The sequence below is a fragment of the Esox lucius genome, chromosome 3 (assembly GCF_011004845.1).
Source record: "Esox lucius isolate fEsoLuc1 chromosome 3, fEsoLuc1.pri, whole genome shotgun sequence".
NCBI classification, from domain to species: Eukaryota; Metazoa; Chordata; class Actinopteri; order Esociformes; family Esocidae; genus Esox; species Esox lucius.
The window spans coordinates 11,007,457-11,029,475 of NC_047571.1; the positions used below are offsets into that span (position 1 = coordinate 11,007,457).

At 41.2% G+C, this 22,019-nt stretch overlaps 1 protein-coding gene and 1 long non-coding RNA gene across 2 annotated transcripts; both read left to right on the top strand.

The window, feature by feature from the left end:
- The first annotated feature begins 940 nt into the window (after positions 1-940).
- plk3 (polo-like kinase 3 (Drosophila)) lies at positions 941-6,173 on the top strand. Its single transcript, XM_010891337.3, has 15 exons — positions 941-1,243; positions 2,070-2,177; positions 2,283-2,399; positions 2,495-2,624; positions 2,819-2,906; positions 2,989-3,084; positions 3,309-3,507; positions 3,765-3,891; positions 3,977-4,086; positions 4,479-4,602; positions 4,869-4,952; positions 5,075-5,237; positions 5,371-5,500; positions 5,590-5,700; positions 5,871-6,173. Exons 1-15 carry the CDS (start codon positions 1,025-1,027, stop codon positions 6,063-6,065), a joined length of 2,001 nt encoding a protein of 666 aa, XP_010889639.2. The 5' UTR covers positions 941-1,024; the 3' UTR covers positions 6,066-6,173.
- An 11,108-nt stretch (positions 6,174-17,281) lies between these two features.
- On the top strand, positions 17,282-19,015 carry LOC117593508. Its single transcript, XR_004574923.1, has 3 exons — positions 17,282-17,401; positions 18,625-18,791; positions 18,969-19,015. It is a non-coding gene; the product is annotated as an uncharacterized LOC117593508 (long non-coding RNA).
- Positions 19,016-22,019: the final 3,004 nt, after the last annotated feature.

Sequence of the window (22,019 nt, forward strand, 5' to 3'; positions counted from 1 at the left end):
ATTACAAAAAAAACGTTTTAATTATATCAACATGTAAAACGAGCTGATATTACTCTTTACAGAAATATGTTAATTTTGCTGGAATCCATTAGCTGTTAATTAGCTGTTAATTTCATGGAACGTCAGATGTATATCCTAATCCAACGTTAACTCCACCAGGGGGCATCCTGAACCACTTTCCATGCATTGCAATTAAATTGTGCCTTCTCGGACTAGTAATGCCACTCAGTAAAATATTGTTGTTTTGTTATTTTTGGTTAATAGCTTTGCTCGTTACTAAATTCTCATGTGTTATTCCAATAAACTGTATGATACATTGGTTACATATTACAATATCAAAGAGAGAATAGACTTACTAGGTGAATATTTCATATTGACATATAGAAAGTATACGTCTGTGTTTACTCTATGTTAGGAGATATTTACACTGAACACATTTTTTTCCCTATATGTTACCTACAATTGGGCAAAATATGATAATAGTTGTATGACATTCAGGTGTGTGATATGATCAGGTGTTGAATTGGACGGGAACCAGCAAGAGCTTTTGAAATTAGACCTATGGGGAGCTGAGCTCCCGTACTTTCCCTGGTTGACAGTTCAACATTTTAGATACAACTGGAAAGTATAAAGCTGGGATCCCCCATTTCCCAAATGCAAAAAATAACCCCTGGATATGATGTGGCCTTAATTCCCACAAACAATGCATTGCCTATTGGGGATGATTCAACAGTAGACATTGAAATCACGTCACTGGATGAATTCTTTATTTCATTCAGAAGTTCACACGCAGATGAGAAAAACGTGTATCATTTCAATAATCTTTGAAGTATTTCGAGCAGATTGGTTCATTTCAGTATGGCACCTTCCCCCGCCCTCCCGTGACGTCATGGATAGTTTATATAGCTGAGGAATTTTCTGCCGGGGCATGTCAGATGGATACAAACTATTTGAGAATAGGACGCCGGTGTTAGAATCGATCGTTGATTCTGAGTATTGTTACAGAATACTTGTTTTTGGATGAATGGATACCTCGCGTTTTACTACCTCTCAACGTATTTCATGTTTCACGATGAATCCGGATATATTCAAACCTTGTACAGAAAGTGGACACGTTATTCCACCTCCTCCTGCAACTAAACCAAATAGGACTAAATCTGAACAAATCAAACCTGAACTCGCCCAGGTGGTGACCGATTCCAAGACAGGAAAATCTTACAGCAAAGGAAAGCTTCTGGGAAAGGTATAATATTCGATACATCTTGATCTGAAAGATGTTTATCTCGAATCTCTAATTAATTTGGTCAGTCATCTAATGGTAGTCAGAAAACGCTAAAGGTAGTCAGAAAATATATTTTCGTTATCGCTGCATATTGTTACAATATCGTAACTTTCATTGGTCTATGAATTCACGATTTTCATCTTCTACAAGTTACACATGTACATGTTCAAGTGGAACGTTTTTACCTCGTGCAGGATATGACTAACTCCCCGTGTCATTCATTCATTCATTCTCTATCGCGGGGAGTGTAGCGAGGTGTGCCCCTCGTGCGCATTAATCTAGGAGACTATCAAACCAAATATCAAGATTTAATCTCGAATGGGTTTACTTTAAGATAACATTTGACAAACCGGTATCGTAAATCTCTCGGAACGTTTTATAATGCCTCCCGCTATAAAAACTGAGGATATTTTTCAATTCCTTTAAAACCAACTGCTGCGTTTCATTACAGAATCATTATTACGCTATTTCTATTGTAAATGTTGTAGCCTTCTTAAATGTATCAACATTATGCGCAGTGTCTGACTGTACTGCCGCATGGGAGAAAATCGTAGTTAAAATACTGCAGTCGCATTGCCCCAATTAGAACCACTGATTTATTATAAATAAGTGTTTGTGTTATTTTACATTTTAAATGTGTTTTTCTATAGGGAAGCGTCATCCATTCTGTCGATGTGGTCATACAATATTTTATAGGCTATAGGGCAATACAAGAGTACACATACTAGGATATCATGAGAAACATATCATGCAGATAAACTTATGCCGATTTGCATTTTGTTTAAAGGGTGGCTTTGCACGATGCTATGAAATGACAGACCTTGCCAACAACAAAATGTATGCTGTGAAGGTGATACCACAGAGCAGGGTGTCAAAACCTCACCAGAGGGATAAGGTAATTAACATTAGTCAGTCTGCAGATTTGAACTACTTCCCGCAAAGGGTTTGGTCTCTATTCCTACACATTCTGGTAACTGTTTACTTATTGTTCGTCTAACAGATAACCAATGAAATCGAGCTCCACAAAACCTTACATCACAAGCATGTGGTGAAGTTCTCCCATCATTTCGAAGATCAAGACAACATCTATATTTTCCTTGAGCTCTGCAGTAGAAAGGTGAGCTGAGCTGCTTTGTTCTGAAGTGATACTGCTTTCACTGACATTCTGAAGGGTGCTCTCGGAGTACAAACATCTCACCTTGTCTTTTGCAGTCTCTGGCACACATTTGGAAAGCGAGACACACATTGACAGACCCAGAAGTGCGGTACTATCTCCGGCAAATCATATCTGGACTTAAGTACCTTCATAACCGAGGCATCCTTCACAGGGATCTCAAATTGGGTATTTAGTTATTTGTTGAAGTTTGTATTTTACAGCACCATTTTGCTCATTCAATTCAGCCATTTTGAAAATCCAAGTGGCAAGTTTTGAACCTGCAATTATTTAGTTGTATTTTTGTCTAAGAGTTAAGTGTTACCTGGCAATTGCTCACTGGAGGCTTGGGATAACTGACCTGATAAATGTTGATCTTGCAGGCAATTTCTTTGTGAATGACAACATGGAGTTGAGGTTGGGAGACTTCGGGCTTGCTGCAAAGTTGGAAACCGTTGAACAGAGGAAGAAGTGAGTAATCTTGTGGTGTGCTCTTGTTTTCTTAAGTCAATCAGAAGTGAATGTATTCTTTAATGCAAAACCTTCTCCTCAGAACTATCTGTGGAACACCAAACTACCTTGCACCCGAAGTGTTAAACCGGCAAGGCCATGGAATGGAGTCGGACGTCTGGTCGCTAGGTTGTGTGATGTGAGTACATTTGGAGTGTTTGTCTTGTGGTGTGGGTGTAATGAATTTGAACAGATGCTCTCATTCTTGGGCTTCAATTGTTAATGATGTATAGCGCTTTGCATTTGTTTGAAGAAGGACCTCATGTAGTTTAGGCTAATGTAACCTTCCCAAAAAGTAGAGGGCCATGTCCATTGTGTCAACCGCCAGTGGGGTGACTAAGCATGAATATCTTTTTCAACCAGATACACACTGATGTGCGGTAACCCTCCCTTTGAAACCCTCGACCTGAAGGAGACATACAAGTGCATCAAGGAAGTAAAATACAACCTGCCATCGACCCTGTCTCCTGCTGCTCAGAAGCTCATCTCTGGCATTCTGCAGAAGAACCCCAGTGACCGCCTCACACTAGACCAAATTCTCAACCACCAGTTCTTTACGAAAGTATGAAGCCCTGGAATTCAACTTTAAATTTAATATCAAAATTATGGTTCCCTCTGCTTTCATTTCCATATTGAACGTAATTCAAATTCCTTTCTTTATTGGAGGTCTCAGCCTTTCACATGATGGTTAACTCTCACAAGCTGCTATTAATAACCATGCACCAGCTAACTAGAGCAGATCAGGATGTTAACTTTGCTGGTAGTCAATTTTGGAAGTGTTAACCTTGCGTTGCCTGACCAGGAACCTTTTCATTTTAGGCTTTCACCCCCGACAAACTTCCTCCCAGCAGCTGTGTGATGGTGCCAGAGCTCAACCCGCCTAGCCCTGCCAAGAGGTTCTTCACAAAGATGGCGAAGAATCTCTTTGGCAAGAAAAAGTCCAAAGGTAAGCAGTGTGACAAGTCACGACAGACCTTCGAAAGACTGGATTCAACCTTGAATCAGAATTTAATTCAGTTTTTTTCTTATAGTGGAGAAGAACAACTGTGAAGAGCGCGAGAGCATCTCCAAGCTTGTATCTGGAATCGTCAAATGTTCCATTAATCGCCAGATGAGCTATAAAACAGTTGGTGTTGATGAGGTATTTATGATTTTGTCTAGAAATATTTTTGGCTTCAGAAAAACCTTTGTATTCTGAGGAATGCAGCAGATGGGTAAAGAGGTTAGTCAAGGTGATCAGGATTCCATTTTGGCCAGACAATAAGGGGGGTAAAGACACAATGGTAACTCATGCTGCCTTTGTGAATTTAGTGATTCACAATCGCTTCTGGTGCTAACTGCAAGTAAAGCAGGATATGCAAATAAAAAACATTAGTTTCCACAGCTTCCTGACCTCTGCAGGTCTCCTTTCCGCAGGCTCAGCGTTTAGCTAGTGCTGTTCTTTGCTGTTTGGGTCAGATTAAAAATGATTGTATGAAAGTACAACCGGCCCTTTGTTTTCCCAAAGCTCATGAAAGCCATTTCCTGTTCCAGGCACCCTCTCCCACCGTCTGCCAGCAAGTCAGCTCTGGTCCACTGGACACTCCAGCTGAGGAGGAGTCAGGGAAGTCTGCAACATCGCGTTCTTTCAAAGGCACTGTGGCCAGCAGCACAGAACGTAAGTCGCTGTTCCGGTGATGCCACATTTACACCTGCCAGCGGTTCTACTGAAAATAATGGCGCTCAGAAGCATAACAGAGTTTTGATTGTCTAACTGCACGACGCCGCCTTTCACTTTTGACCGTCTTAAAGGGTTCTGTTGAGTGCATAGCTTGTGTGAGCATGTAGCTAGTTTCATCAGTTTGTGGCCCTGACAAGTGGTTGAGTCAGCCTGTCAGTTTGCGTCACAACTAGTTGAACTAAACCTCTCCCTCCTCTCTCCAGCGTGTGAGGACGGCCTCACCCCTGCTGCTGTCGCTGAGTCAGCTATGAAAGTCCTCAACAGCTGTTTGTCTGCCATGCCTGCAGGTGAGCATTTGGCTTCTTCGCAAGCTGTTCCCTCACTTCAGTAACCAGGTGTTATTTGAAGCGACTTCATACTGTACTCTTCTTACTGGGCCTTTTTTTAATTAGTGTCTTTTACATTCCAGCTACAAGAAACCCTCCCTGTCTCTCCAGGCCCAAATCCTTTATCTGGGTCACAAAGTGGGTAGACTATTCCAACAAATATGGCTTCGGCTACCAACTCTCCGACCAGAACATTGGGGTGCTCTTCAACGACGGCACTCACTTGAGCCTCTGTGATCAGCGCAAGTAAGAGCCTAAAATAATATTTAAGCAAGTATTTGTTAGCCTTAGTTCGTTTGCCTTGCTAAACCGCGGTGTTTAGTGGCGTATTGCACATTCAAAGGTCTCACACCCATTTCTTGTCGCACCCCCCCCACAGGACTGTGCACTACTGCTTGACGAACAACAAACACTTCACCTTCCAGGCCAGTGCTTTACCGGAGCAGCTCTGCAGTCAGAAGCAGATTGTGGAGCTGATGGCCAACTACATGGAACAAAACCTCATGGAGGTAAGGCATTCAGCTGATCAGGTCATGAGTAATTGTCATGAAGCCGGTCTGTTTGGGACATTTAATGGAACATGTCCTGCCTCTTACAGGGTGGGGACCTCCACTGTGAAGATCAGCCTCCCTCCCAGCCGCCGTTGCTTCTGCAGTGGGTTAAGACAGACCATGCTCTGGTGATGCTCTTCAACAACGGTACCCTGCAGGTACAGGCTTTCTGCGGTCCGCTCGTTGCAAACGTTCAACCTAGATTTTTGTGTTCATTTAGAAGCTCCAGTTTGGCTCCGAAACCGCCATTGATATATTTTCTCAATTCCGTATGTCGCACGAGATCTGTCCCTTTGCCTCGTGTTAATGAACTTTCCTTGTCCCCCAGGTGAACTTCTACACGGACCACACCAAGATAATCCTTTGCAAGTCTTCTGATGCTTACCTGCTGACCTACATCAGCCGCGAGCGGGTCTCCTTCACGTACCTCCTGAGCATGCTGTCAGAAATGGGTTGTTCTGCTGAGTTGAGGCACCGTATGCGCTACGTGGTCCAGCTGCTTCAACACCACACAGATTCCTAATGGACCGAACGGCTCTGGAGTAAAACCACACTGCGCCTAGGCTGACCTCGGATCTATTTTGACTCTCCCCCATGAATGGTTATGGTTGGGTTTGGTGGGGGGGGGGGGGGGTGAACAACCTGATCCTGGATCTGTACCTAGAAGTAACTTCTCCCTGGGGCGATATCTCCTGGCTGTATCCAAATGTCTCAACCGACCAAACATGCTGCGTTCGGCTTCCTCTGGGAGCAATTAAGCTGGAGGCTCTGTCATTCATTCCGGGAGTCCCTGTCTTTGGCTAGTGTCTGGCCTCTGAACTATGGTGCACATACAGCTATTTATTTTCCTTTTAGACTGAAGCCTATGATCTGACTACAGTAATCACACTACTGGCTTGATTCACTTAATGCACACAAAGTCGACCCCCATTCTCTCGGCTCTCAGACCTGGTCCTAAAGGCAGGCTGGTGATCACACGCTGCCGAGTGACCACCTGCTGTGTGAGGGGGGGGTGGGGTTATTTTTGTTTACGCTTCAACGTCACTTGCCTTTTTTTATGACAGAACTTCACGTTGGTACACGACTTGCATATGGAGGGCCTTGGGTGCCACACAATTTGCACTTGTCTTATTTCTTTGGATTCTCAGTCATTTTACCACTCGTTGCTGAGTTTTATTTCCGTTTTAGATATAGATACCAAAAGGTCTTTTTTTAAACCTTAACTGGGTAATATTGATTTGTGTCTTCAGGAGTGAACGTGTGCACTCCAGTTGAAAATGGCTGTGCCATATTGCATTGCTGTTTGGCCAAGTGGGATTAAGTGCCTTTTTGAGGGATGTCTGTCTATTGTGCAATAACAGCCCTTTTGAATGTCAAGTTGTGGTGGCAAACTAGATTGGGGTTGGGGGGGGGGGTATGGGCTAGGGAGGCAAATACTTTTCTACTTGGAATTGGGTAACCCAAAATGTCTGAATAGCACTACAGTGGTCTCACTACCTGGTATAAGCTTTTAGGAAAATGGTATTATAACCCTGTAATAGCCAATGTGATAAATAAGTATTGTATCATTCTGTACTGTGCCCATCCCTCTTTGGTTTACATTCACATCTGCCTGGGTTTGTGTCCTTAAACTGACTCCTGAGTGCAAGTATTATACAACTTCCAGGTATCGTCTTTTAGAGAAAAAATAAATAAATCCAACATTATGAAAGCTCTCTGCTTTCAGAAGAATCTTTATTTTTTTGGCACATAATAATGTCCTGTCTATTTATTTTTATTTATACATTTTTATTTATTGTGTAATTGTATGGTCTTGACACATGGGAAATGTTCAATATGTTCACTTATGTACCTATTGTATTGGGAGACTGGGAGTTCAATAAAGTTTATGGAAATCACGTTGACTATTGAGTTCTTTTTTTGATTTCTGAAAAGGCGGCTGTATGGGAGTGTTTTGCCCCATCAACTTTGGCTGTAAAAGAAACAAAACGTGTGCAACTTTCCTGGGAATGTTGCATATTACTCAAAACAAACCCCATGGCCAGAGGAAAGTGTTTTGGGGACATGGGAATTATGAAGTGGTTGTTTGGTCTTCCCCAGACTGTGACTGGACACTCAGAGCCTGCTTCTGACCCAAGTTTGTACCATGGAGGGTTGATCTCTGGCTTTACTATTCGCCATGTCGGACAAAACCTGCCTAAGATGGCTGCCTTGTGTTATAGCTGGCCCCATCCAGACGGCTATCACAGCTTGCATGGCCCTCGATCTGGTCAGCTTTAAAAAGACAGCCCTTCTCTGCTTCAGTGGTATAGGTGTTCTTAAGGCAGAGGAGCAACTCTGTTAAACCAGCCTGACCACACTGAAGCAAAGCGCTTGGTCAAAGCAACAGAGTCCTGGCATACGAAAGGTGAGTGGGGGGTTGCTGACTGGGGTTCCTGGATAAGGACTCGACAGGGGGACATGCCACAGGCAAGCATCTCGGGGGGTAGGGGTGGGTGCTGGTCCTTGGACTAGGAGATACAGGGGGTGGAAACTGAGCTTTAGTGGCAATGCCTTCCACACCCCAACAGTTCTGCTGTCTGTTGATTAAACTGGGGAGACTCTTGGGAGTTTGGGCTGCTGGGTCATCTTACAGAGCAAAATCTGGAAGTCAAGTGCACTGTACTGTACAAAGAAGCAGTTGTTTCCTGGTACATTAAGTCACTATTCTGTGCCAAAGAAATGAATCTCTCCTGAGCTATTTATTTTTATTAGCAAGAATCTCATCCCACATGCAGAGAATGAAAATAGACTTATTATGGAAAGTAGACATACGAAAAGAAACACTATGATTTAATTCTATGAAAGATTTCCACTTTTACTTCACAGTAGCTTTAAATAGTATCTTAAAAATTTCTGCTCTTGCTTCACAGTAGTTTTAAATAGCCTCTTTAAAGCTATTTTCAGAAGATTAAGGTCAACACATTCCTACAAGCAACAAACAGGTTAGGGGAATATCTTTTACAAAAAAGTGGGAAGTAATTTTTCACATGTACTATGACGTCAAATGGAATGCATGTTTACTTGAAAAACAAGTTCTCTTGCATTCATCATCCTGTATACAAGTCAGACCCTTTCTGTTGCTTATCTGCTCTTCAGCATTGCCAACCATGTAGCTGTTTTCAAACAGTATCTATACCACACCCACCCTAAACACAACAAATACTGTACACTCATACTCTCACTTCCCTGTAACCAATAACTAAGCTACAATCAACGAAGACATTAATGTTCATATAACCTTACCTTTTGAAATTCCCGCAGCGACTAACGTGTGAAGATGAACTTTCCTCAAAAACTTGGTGACTGTTGAGGAAAGTCATCAAAACTGTGACCATCCAACTCACCTGGTTTCTCAGCCATCCTCTGTGGGTAAATTACTGGCTTGGAGGCCAGCGTGGGTCAACAAATAAAACAGGCTGAAAAAGAAGCAGTTCCTTGTCAAGAACAGTGACCTTCTGAATCATTGGGCTTGCCTGAATTTGTTATCAAAAAACTGGATACATTTAGACAGTTTTACCACTGAAATCGTAAAATGGATAATTCATTTGATGTTGGTGTTTCATTGTTATATGGTTACATGGCAAACTCCAGTTTTGACCAGCAATACATTGGACTACTTGACTGAGATTCACGTATCATTTACACAGGTTATTCCCTACAGTAGTCATTTACACAGGTTATTCCCAACAGTAGTCATTTACACAGGTTATTCCCTACAGTAGTCATTTACACAGGTTATTCCCTACAGTAGTTATTTACACAGGTTATTCCATACAGTAGTTATTTACACAGGTTATTCCCTACAGTAGTTATTTACACAGGTTATTCCCTACAGTAGTTATTTACACAGGTTATTCCATACAGTAGTTATTTATACAGGTTATTCCCTACAGTAGTTATTTACACAGGTTATTCCCTACAGTAGTTATTTACACAGGTTATTCCCAACCATGTCTTTCTATTTATGAAGCATGACAGAAAATGGCATGTACGTCGTAGGTATTTCATATAGGTGCTGAAAGCATTCTTTAGAAATGTTGGCCCATATTGATAGGATAGCATCTTGCAGTTGATGGAGATTTGTGGGATGCACATCCAGGGCACGAAGCTCCCGTTCCACCACATCCCAAAGATGCTCTATTGGGTTGAGATCTGGTGACTGTGGGGGCCATTTCAGTACAGTGAACTCATTGTCATGTTCAAGAAACCAATTTGAAATGATTTGAGCTTTGTGACATGGTGCATTATCCTGCTGGAAGTAGCCATCAGAGGATGGGTACATGATGGTCATAAAGGGATGGACATGGTCAGAAACAATGCTCAGGTAGGCCGTGGCATTTAAACGATGCCCAATTGGCACTAAGGGGCCTAAAGTGTGCCAAGAAAACATCCCCCACACCATGACACCACCACCACCAGCCTGCACAGTGGTAACAAGGCATGATGGATCCATGTTCTCATTCTGTTTACGCCACATTCTGACTCTACCATCTGAATCTCTCAACAGAAATCGAGACACATCAGACCAGGCAACATTCTTCCAGTCTTCAACTGTCCAATTTTGGTGAGCTCGTGCAAATTGTAGCCTCTTTTCCTATTTGTAGTGGAGATGGGTGGTACCCGGTGGGGTCTTCTGCTGTTGTAGCCCATCCGCCTCAAGGTTGTGCGTGTTGTGGCTTCACAAATGCTTTGCTGCATACCTCGGTTGAAACGAGTGGTTATTTCAGTCAAAGTTGCTCTTCTATCAGCTTGAATCAGTCGGCCCATTCTCCTCTGACCTCTAGCATCAACAAGGCATTTTTGCCCACAGGACTGCCACATATTGGATGTTTTTCCCTTTTCACACCATTCTTTGTAAACCCTAGAAATGGTTGTGCGTGAAAATCCCAGTAATCCCAGTAAGCTCAAAATTGCTTAAATCACCTTTCTTTCCCATTCTGACATTCAGTTTGGAGTTCAGGAGATTGTCTTGACCAGGACCACACCCCTAAATGCATTCAAGCAACTGCCATGTGATTGGTTGGTTAGATAATTGCATTAATGAGAAATTGAACATGTGTTCCTAATAATCCTTTAGGTGAGTGTATACAGTGCTCAACATAGTTATTTCGTAAGAATTATGTATTTATTGTGTGGCCACCCCTCTTTCAGTGTGAAATTTTCCTCTCTCCATACTCTCTCTTTCCAATAACTACTCCTCAGGAAGAAACAGATTTTTTTTTTCATAGATTGTAATCTACGTTGGGCAGCTATTCTTATGTAGCCTGCCACTGTGTAAAAAAGGCCAGATAACCATGCCAGCACATTTTTTGAAACTGAGAAAAAACCTTTGAGGAGGTGGGGCTGAAACTTTGGAGTGCTCATTCAAAATTAATAGTTTTCTCAAGTGCTATAGGAAAGGCAGCAAAGTTGGAAAGATATTTAACTGTAGCCGTTCAAAGATTGTAGATGTAGCCATCTGGCAAAAATTTTTTTTAGGATGGCAGGGTAGCTTAGTGCTGAAGAGCACTGTGCCAGTACACAAAAGTTCACTGGTTCAAATCCCACTAGCTAGGTAAAAAACTTACCTGTTAAGAGAATAGCAGCATGACCATTTGGGCAGTAACAACTAGAGATGTCATGCAAAATCTAGGTGTCAAGTCCAGGCTTTTTTTTAAACATTTTGTAAACAATATGGAGGCATGCACTTGTAAACATAGCTTACTTACTAAAGTCAAGATGCACAAAGACAAAGCTTTGTTCAAACCCCATTCAAAGTCCATTTACCACCTTCACGGGTACGGCCTTGCGATGGTCGGGCCTGAAACAAGGCTAGAGCCTCACATAGACTGTCATCAGGAATGTGGTCACTTGCCAAAATATAACAGGAGATTGATTTAGTTACGACATTTTTCCCCGGTCAAGGTTTGGCATTTTTAGGTAAGACCTTTATACTGTCAGTTTTTGTGAGTTTGGTATACATCCAAAGGATAAGGGGAACTTTTAGTATGTTTGACAAAGGAGGATCAAGTTTAGTTGGAGTAGGGTCCAGTAGCCAGCTGAGAGTTATGGAGGCCATTACTATTTTGGGGAATGTGTCAAGGGATACAGGTTTTAAAAAATATCTGAGGTCCTGGCAGATCTGTGCAATCACAAGACAGTTGAGTTTTGGAAAACATTAAATTGGTTTTTAATTACAATGATTATTTCTTAAAGAAGTTCATAATATCTTCACACTAGAATTGACTGACACAAAGTTGGTTTTAGTTAGCTTTGTGACTGTATTAAAAATACATTTTGTTTGTATTGTATTTATCCGTAACCTCTATCAGGTTGTAAAAGTAGACTGATTGGGCAGCAGTGAGTGCTTTTCAATATCGCATTTAGGTTCCAATTTTCTGGAAGCTTGCTTTAGGGCTTTGGTACTTTGTGTATCTCTGATTTCATGTCCTAAAAAACAACCAAGCAGCTAGACTGAAGCCCCAGAGGCGATCATCAAAAGTCATCTGCCACACATTGTGAGACTCGAGAGGTTTACAGGAATGTGATATTCCAAACAAAATTGCTTAATGACAATGTGGCTTTAGCTTTCATTTCAGGGCATTTAGACATATGAGACTCTAAATAAGAACCCCTCTCCGTCTATTAAAGAGCGTAATATTTTCTAAGACAAAATCAAAAGACCCCCAAAGCATCCATGATAGGAATTCTGACATCTGTATTCCATTGGTTCTGTCACCAGATGTTTAAAAATCTGATGACAGATCAGAGGAGAGCACAGTCCAATTAAATTCCCTTACAATCTTATCCCCTCAAACTGTGGGTATACTGTACTGTACCAGGAATATGCAATACTTTCCTTTTATTATACAGGGCTGCAGAATACGTCTGAGCATCTGAATCGATGAATAGGGATTTTGGAAAGTCCCACAGTATCATCTTCAGCTCTCTTCCTCTCTTTCAACCAACCTCTGTACAAAGATCTAAGAGCTTTCATCTTAACAATGAAGTGGTAGTTGAGCTATACCTGTTACGTTGGCAAGCTTAGGCATGTCTGTTCTAGAGGAATAAATAAGGATCAATAGCTCAGTGTTAAATATTGGAGTTGAAATACAGAAAGGGAAGTATATGACTTCCCAGAAGTTTTCTGGCAGACTTTGGAAACATGGGTAGTCTTAAAAATGTATTAAATGTTCAGCTGTGGTATATTGGCTGTACACAGGCAGAGTAGTGTAGCTTACTTTTTAAATGTAATCAGTTACAGTTACAAGTAACATACATTTTGGATAACTCAAACTCCGTAACATAATCTGATAACGTTATTATTATGTGGCATTAGAAGAAAAGAGACAACCAGCACGTGGTGTGAGAGACAACCAGCACGTGGTGTGAGAGACAACCAGCACGTGGTGTGAGAGACAACCAGCACGTGGTGTGAGAGACAACCAGCACATGGTGTGAGAGACAACCAGCACGTCGTGTGAGAGACAACCAGCACGTCGTGTGAGAGCCTTCCTAGAAATCTTTCCACTGTGAACATCGTCAGGGCTTATTGTGCAGAGATGACCAGCCCTGCTCCATCTGATTGCCTAACCTTCAATTTGTGTTTAACATGTTTTGACCCAAAACATTGATGATGTCACTATGGTCATAATATCTAGACATTATTAAGCAGGACATTGTCTAGAAAATTTAAATGTATTGGTCAAATTTGTTCATCATAGCAAATAGAGATGCATTTCTGTTTTTGGGGTAAAAAATGAGTGTTCATCATAAAGTAAATGTGGTCTAAATGGACTATATAATAAAATAAAACTAGTAAATGTTATAATTTATATGAGTAATGAGTTGGTTATGGATGTCAAACACATTTGTTTGCAGCTAAAATATCCATAGTGAGTACGGGGTAGTGATTTAACCCCCCGGTCCAATTTGACCCGCTAACATAATGAGTGTTACCAAAATGTTAACAGAACACAAGGGTTATACTACAAACCAGGGATAATTATAACCAGGGATAATTACTAAGATTCTTCAGAGCTGAGGTTGATATCTAGGCTTGGTCTAGTCCCATTGGCTAATGATTTTACAATGTTCTTTTTCCTTTCCATCCGCTGGTTATTTGGGGAATCCAAATCAATAACTTTTGTCAGTTACTGGACATTAACATCTGACCAAGACAATATCTATTTTGGATTATTTCAGTATGCTTGGTTGTAACCTTACACATACACTTTGCTATCAAGTACAATTATAATAGCAGCCAAACCTACTCCCTATTTTATCCATTACCTAATATTATGCCTTGAATTATTGATCTTCAGATAAGATAATACATATTTTATTCTTCTTACCCATGGCTTTAATGTGACCTCTAATTGAACAATGGACAGTCAACTCTACAAGCCACATTGACATATTAAAAATCCCTTTACCCAAAGCTTTAAAACATTTAGTTCAGGTGATTCATATACAGCAAGTCATGGAGAGACTCAATAGAGATCTATGGTGACACTGTTATCAATGATTGTAATTCCTTGTCTAGGTTTTGACCTCTCTACAGTAAGCAGAAGGATTTCAGTCTCTATTCATCCTTGCTATTTGTGGCCAGGGAGCAGACACTTTTTCTCATTTGAAAGTACCTTGTCATTGCAATCTGCTTGGCAAAGTACCTGAGACCCCCTTTGGAGTGCCAGTTTTGGAAACTTACAAATATTCTGTGAGTCCCATATAGCAACACAGCATCTGTTTCAAACTGTTTGTTTTTTTATGGAATGCCAAATGCAAATTTCAATGGGTCTATTTGCATATCATTATAGTAGACAAGAAGTATTTAGTCTGGGGTCTGGGGAGAGGGAAGTCTGTGCATCCCTGCTTAGACTGCTGCCCCCGCGACCCGGCCCCAGAAAAAGCGGAAGAAGATGATGATGATGATGAAGTATTTAACTCACAACTGGTTTAAAACTACCCAACATGGTCAGATAAAAAGTAAGACAATATGGACTATAAAAGTACAATATAAATTAATATTTCGCTGACAAAATATTACATATTGTATAGGACAGGGGGTGGGCAAACTAATGCCTGCGGGCTGAATGGAACTGCCCAATAAAATAGGTAATACAAAAGATTTGAGGGGAAGTAAAACATAACTCATCAGATCAGTCTTATACATCTGAATTGAAATGATTTAGTCATTACAATGGACCTACTGTATAAATGTTTTAATTACTGCCCGTTTCTGGACTGCAAATCATTTATGATTAACAAATTACAAAGCAAATGTGTCTCTCCATTTAATTTCATAATCCTGATGTGGACCCAAGCCAAAAGTTTTGCCCTCCACTGGTGTAGGTTATTGAGCATCTGACTGAATATGCAAGAATGTTTGTCTCAGTTAGCCAGGGACGCTGACAGGAATTCAAGGGCCCGAGACAGGATTGAACGTTTAGGACCCAAACCATAAATTAATAGTAATGATTTAATTCATAACTAGGCCACACATTCTAATCACTTTGTTTTCAACGCGTGGGGAGCGAAGACTGGCCCGTGTGGTCTGATCTAACAGACAGGGTACTGTACCTCAAATTGCTGAAAAAGTTAATACTGGTACTGATAGAAAGGTGTCAGAACACACAGTGCATCGCAGTTTTGTTGTGTATGGGGCTGCGTAACCGCAGATCAGCCAGGATGCCCATGCTGACCCCTGACCACTGCCGAAAGCACCTACAATGGGCACATGAGCATCAGAACTGGACCACGGAGCAATGGAAGAAGGTGGCCTGGTGTGATGATTCACGTACCCTTTCACATCACATGGATGGCCGGGTGCATCTGCGTTGCTGACCTGGAGAACACATGGTCCCAGGATGCATTATGGGAAGAAAGCAAGCCGGCGTAAGCAGTGTAATGCTTTGGGCAATGTTCTGCTGAGAAACTTGTGTCCTGCCATTCATGTGGATGTTATTTTGACACGTACCACCTACCTGAGCATTGTTGCAGTCCATGTGCACCCTTTCATGGCAACAGTATTCCCTGATGGCATAGGCCTCTTTCAGCAGGATAGTGCGCCCTTCCACAAAGCAAAAATGTTTCACGAATGGTTGGAGGAACAACAATGAGTTCAAGGTGTTGCTTTGGCCTCCAGATAGCTACTGTAGTTAAACAAATGTATGTTATTTTAAAAAATATATTATAAAAAATTATAGCATTTTGCAATTACTCACCGGCCAGAAAGCAGTTCCGCAACAATGGCCGATAGAGAATGACTCTCCAAAATAAAATATGAAAAATAGAATTACCTGTTCCAAAAGAAAGCGCTAACTCAGAGTTCAACGTTCTTCTTAGCCTTGCTAACGTTAGCTATTGGGTTCCTGGTAGTTAGATATTGACAAGGGAGGAACTGACAGTTTGTCGTCCTGGTCTCCAGTTGCCATTATAGTTTCTTACAGTAAGCGAACTTTGCTCCCATACTTATGCTATATACAGTGGATATAAAAAGTCTACCAGGTTCTTGTGATGTAAAAGAATGACACAAAGATAAATCATGTCAGAAATCATCTCTTCATCTTCAGCTTTCTAATGCACGACTGAAGGTTTTGTGCCAAAATTGCCTGGTATTTGGAACTGTTTATAATTCCCTCCACCCTGACTAAGGCCCTGGTTCCAGCTGAAGAAAAACAGCCCCAAAGCATGATGCTGCCACCACCATGCTTTACTGTGGATATGTTGTCCTTGATGATGACTGTCTTCACTGTGTTCCATGGTATATCTAATGCTTTGGAAATTATTTTGTACCCTTCTCCTGACTGATATCTTTCAACAATGAGATCCCTCTGATGCTAGAACAGAATTGGCTGGGAAGTAGCAGCATGCTCCAAAAATTATAAATTGACATTCCACTGGCAATGAACTTTAGTATTTTTACTGAAAAAATCCTACATAATTCAGCTTTAATATAGTTGCATTGGCGCTGGTGTATCACTCTGATTGGCTGTTGGTGTTAGAGTATCACTGGTGTATCACTCTGATTGGCTATTGGTGTTAGTGTATCACTGGTGTATCACTCTGATTTGCTGTTGGTGTTAGGGTATCACTGGGGTATCACTATGGGTGTTGGTAGAACAAACAATTTTTACAGAAAATGTTGAATCATAATGCTGTATAATAAAACAGCAAAGAGAAAAAACATGAATCCTTTCATCAATGCAATTCTTCTGTTTAATAACTGTTACTTTCTTAACAGTACTGAATGCTAACATTGACTGACTAATTAATAATTATATTTATGACAACCAAATGGGCCAACCCAGGCCTGGGTCCAGGACAGCGTTCACGGTTGTCCCCCGCGGTCGGGGTCACTGCAGTCAGCCAAAATCAATTGGTGATTATGGACCCATAGGCTGGGACTTCTGCCCGTTTAGATGGGAAGAGATCTAATTTGTGTGTTAAAAAATCTGTGGGTGAAACCCTGCTGTGAGAGAAGCTGACTTGTAACCAAAATGTTTCTAGATTTGTGACGTCAGCACCGTGTGGCACAGCCGCTCACCGTCCTCTCTGGCGTTCCACCTCACCAGTGTACTAACCTCCAGCTGGAGACTGATGGCAGCAGCGCTCCCCGAGGACACACCTGTTCCCCATCACTAATTAGCAGCTTATATATGTGTTTGTGTTACCATTGCACCCCATGGACTATTGTCTGATTTGCTCACCATGAGGTGCTGTTTTGTGAGTTATTCGCTAAACAGACTATTGATCGTTATTCCTCATTTTTGTTTTCCTTTCTTTTTGCCTCACCTTTACCTTCTTGCAACATTACAAGATTGTATCATCGGTCTGGTAAGGTATAAAAAATCTGTTCTTCTGCCCCTCAAAACATTGGTTAACCTTCATTGCTCCACCGGCGTTAATTGTGGCAGTTCAACACACCTAGCCAATTTGGAGGGCTTGGATTGAATGCAGAAGTCAAATCTACTTTGGGCTTTCTGTGCTAACTATCAAATTCCCCTTTGCATTTTCCATTCAGGCCATCACCACAATGAATAGTCAGTTTCAGTATAATGAATTGACTGAGCCCTCCTGATGGCCCTCCTGGTGTTAAATGGTTCTATAACTGCACGTTAATCTGCAATGAGAAGCTGTGAAAGGCAGGAAAACAAGATTATGATGCACATGTGAATATATTTTAAAAAGATGAAGTATGACATTATAAAGAAAAAGTTGAAGAAATTGGACTTAAATTATATTGAGGTTTTGTGTGAATAAATCCCTTTCTGTTAAAGGGAATACATCTACAATTTAATTGAAGTTTCAGTAAATAAATTGGGTACTTGACAAAAATGTTGGAATCAAATAAGTTTACAGTAATTAAGTCATGTCATACTCTATAGCAGCAGTGCATTCAGAAAGTGTTCAGACCCCCTCACAAGTTTTAAGACTTTTTTTTGCAAATATAGTGTTAAATAAGAAACAGAAATATCAAATTTTCATAAGTATCCCTTAGTCATGTCACTCGTGGTCACAGTTGAATAGAAGGCAGGGCTCAGAGACATGAAACGTCACGTGGAGACACACAGCAACAATGACATCCAATAATGACTGACCAAACACACTTGGGCAGGAGGTACTTAAACAGGGACTTAACAAGGGGTAAACGAGCCGCAGGGGAAACCAATTACAATAATGACACTAAACATAGAAACAGGAAAACTCAAATTAAAACACACAGAACGTAGAACTACAACAACCGGCACAACACAGGTGCATCCTAATTCCTAGTCGTTTTTACAACTTGATTGCAATCCACCTGTGGTAAACTCAATTAATAAGATGAGATCTGGAAAAGCACACATCTATAGTTGACAGTTCATGTCCATGCAAAAACTAAGTCATAAGGTTTGTCCAAGACAAGATTGTGTTGAGGCACAAATCTGGGGAAGGGTATCATAATATTTCTGTAGCATTGATGGTCCCCATGAACTCAGTGGCCTTCATCATTCTTAAAAGAAATAAGTTTGGAACAACCAACATTCTTCTTAGATCTGGATTCTTCTTTGATCTAGATCCGTGAGAGATAAGATTCTCTGGTCTGAAGAAACCAAGATTCAACTCTTTGGCCTCAATGCCCGGCCAATACCATCTATAGGTTGATGCATGGTGGTGGCAGCGTAATGCAGTGGGAATGTATTTCAGCAGCAAGTACTATGAGACAATCACAATCAAGGGAAAGGTATATTTCATTTTTTTCTTATAAATTAGCAAAATATTCTAAGAAGCTGTTTTTGCTTGGTTGTTATGGGGTAGAACAATGAGTAGAAATCTGATTGATGTGGAAAATGTGGAAAACATCTCTTCATGAATACATTCCGTATGCCCTTTATCTGTCAGTTTACTTTTTGTTTTTCAGACTTTCAAACTAAACATCCTGTCAGCAATGCAGAGACAACATTCAGATGTGTGCAGACTCATTACAACGTCAGCTTTAAGCTGTGTCACTCCGAGCCAGAGCAGATTGATTATTTCTCCTGAAATAATAATCGATTATTTCTCCTGCCAGGAAATCTAAGCTGGCTCTCACTATGCAAATGACAGATTTTACACACTGTAGCCCAGAGATAGCAAAGGGTGAATGGGCAGACTGAGCTGAAGCCAAAAGTGGATAGAAATTCATGATGAGCAGTTCCTAGGACAAACATCACACAGAAATGTTTGTCAGAACCAGGCCAGAACCAGCAGCAAGGTCACCTTGTCTGGGTACTATATTTGCTCCACATGAGCAAGACTGCTATAATGACAAGTGTTTGATACATCCATTTAGTTTTTTTGTAATTTAGATTGAAGTTACTGATATAGAAAATACCAACTCTGTGGTTTTCTTCTAACTGACCTTTGAAATGAAAAGCTCTCGAGTAGAGATTCAGTTGTGTACTTTGTTGGTAATTAAATCGCATTCACTTCACTCACACATCATGGTGACCTCTTTGCTTACCTCAACGGCCTGCTATAATATATTCTGAGGGTCATAGATGTGCCATTAACAAGGACTGAATCACACAGGGAGAGTAACGTCATGGACGCCCATGGCAGGATGTGCTCTGTATTTCCTTGACTAAGATCCTTCCTTCAGTTACTCATCAGAAACTAGTTCCCCCTTCCACACTGCTTATTTAAATTCTGGTTTTTAGTCATTTAGCAGACACTTTTATGAAGAGTAACTTCCTAGAAAGTGTCAAGTAGTCAGGTTTGTGTTTGTAGAGACAGAGAGTTCCTGACAACTTGACACTTTTCTGATATGTTCCTCATATTGATCCTGGATTCTTAGAATATAATTCCCCCCCCCGCTCTGTTTGGACTATTCCACATCCATTCCTGTCATTATTCAACTCTGTCTAGCTATTTGCATGGCTTTGCGGCATGACAGCATCCCCAGAAGGGAAGTCTGTGAAACCCACCCCAGCAGGAAGTCAAACATCTGGAAAGAGGCGTTCAGACATTCAGGTCTGTGGGTTGGGGAATGTAGCTAATTATTAACTTGTGTTTTTCCAGCCACATGGCAGCTCTGAGTTTGCCTGATCAGGGCCTTCTATTGTGGTATCGGCAGTGAGTGATTTCCTTATAAATGGCAGGGCTTGTGTGGGTGGCAGGGAGGTGGTCTCAGTGGACTGGGTGGGTGGGTGATGGGGTCTGATTGACACTAACCTCTTCTGAATAGAGGTGTTGTTGTTGGCATGGGAGTGGTCAGCCAGATAAGCAGCCACTGTGATGAAAGTCACTGTGAAAGATTGGAAATGTATTTCTTTCCCCACACCGCCGACTAATGAAGGCCGTGTTTGTTTAACGATGTGGAGGCATGGAGTTCATCATGTGAGAGTGGGAAAAGGGAATGAATGACCTCATTAAGTTATTAAGAGAATTCTAGTGTGTGAGACCTAAACTGCATTACAATCCCTTTTGTATTGCACTAATTTCGATCACTGAAACCATACTTTTGAAAAATATGAAACCCAGCTCTGTTCTAGTGAGCGGCCTGCTCTCAGAGATCCCATTGAAGACAATCAGGATTAAATCGACTGCATTTGTTGTTAACTACCTGCACTACCAGTCGCTGTCTTCATGGTGTGTAGAATATTCAAGGCACGTTTTAGACTCTACCCCTCCATTTTTTTGTGTCCATGTTTTGATGTGTCAGCAGCAGCAGCAGCAGCATCTACTGCCAAAAGACATTAGGGGATTAGATCAGTATTTCATTCAAGGTGTCTCCACATTATTCAAGGCTGTGGACAGACTATTCCAGAAAGTTTTATCACCTCTCTCATCAGGGAGGAAAAATATTAAAATGTGTGTCTTTCTGAGGAACAAATTGATTCTGAGATATGGTGTAAATTAGTGGCATATTGGGACCAGAAATCAGAAACATGAACCCTGAAACATAGAAAACATATTAATTAAGGCATTTTTTTTCCCCTGAGGACATTAATAACCAGATAATTATAATTTTGCTGTCAAAACCAAATTAGAAACACTAAAAATGGACCAGCCCATCTGGCATTTACTGAAAATGCCAGATTTCTGGCCCGTCCCTTGTGTATGTATTCTAATGAAGAGAAACAGAACTGAAAACATTTTGTTAATTTCCTTTAGTAATCTACAATTAAACAACGCATGAGTTAAGGTCTATTCAACATCAGCAACTGCCAAGCTTCGCAAAGGCGTTGAAAACATACTGTAACAGGTGATGGAAAGTACTGCACCAAATGAATCCCTCAGACTGTTCTTGTGTTGTTTTCCATGGGAGAGGTCACAAGCCTGTGCTCACTCTGTTTCCTATGCACCTGGTTAACAGGATGTAACCTGATCATTCACTACTCTCCACAAACAACTGCACACATGCACACAATATTCTGATGATGACTTATACAGCACTAAAAATAACTTCTTCTGGAGCACTAGGTGGGTTTGTCTCTTTCAAAAAGACTGCATTATTAATTGCAATCTTTACTGTATCTCTGGCAGCCAGCATTGTTTGCCATCTGGACGGTAAGTGTGTTGCTGTGAGCGTGACGCAAGTAGAATGTGACCGGTATTCATAATCAGATACTGTATTATATGTCTCTGGTGGCCATGCCACCATATTTCTGATTTAGGGCACTACTTTGACCAGGAAACATTTAGGGCACTACTTTGACCAGGACACATTTAGGGCACTACTTTGACCAGGACACATTTAGGGCACTACTTTGACCAGGACACATTTAGGGCACTACTTTGACCAGGACACATTTAGGGCACTACTTTGACCAGGACACATTTAGGGCACTACTTTGACCAGGACACATTTAGGGCACTACTTTGACCAGGACACATTTAGGGCACTACTTTGACCAGGACACATTTAGGGCACTACTTTGACCAGGACACATTTAGGGCACTACTAGGGTCCTAAGGGCTCTAGTCAACA

Bases quoted from the DNA above. Each gene is read 5' to 3' on its own strand.
- plk3 (XM_010891337.3), top strand. From the start codon at position 1,025: ATGGATACCTCGCGTTTTACTACCTCTCAACGTATTTCATGTTTCACG. The intron at 2,907-2,988 runs GTGAGTAATCTT...CCTTCTCCTCAG, and splicing joins ACCGTTGAACAGAGGAAGAA to AACTATCTGTGGAACACCAA. The intron at 5,501-5,589 runs GTAAGGCATTCA...TGCCTCTTACAG, and splicing joins TGGAACAAAACCTCATGGAG to GGTGGGGACCTCCACTGTGA.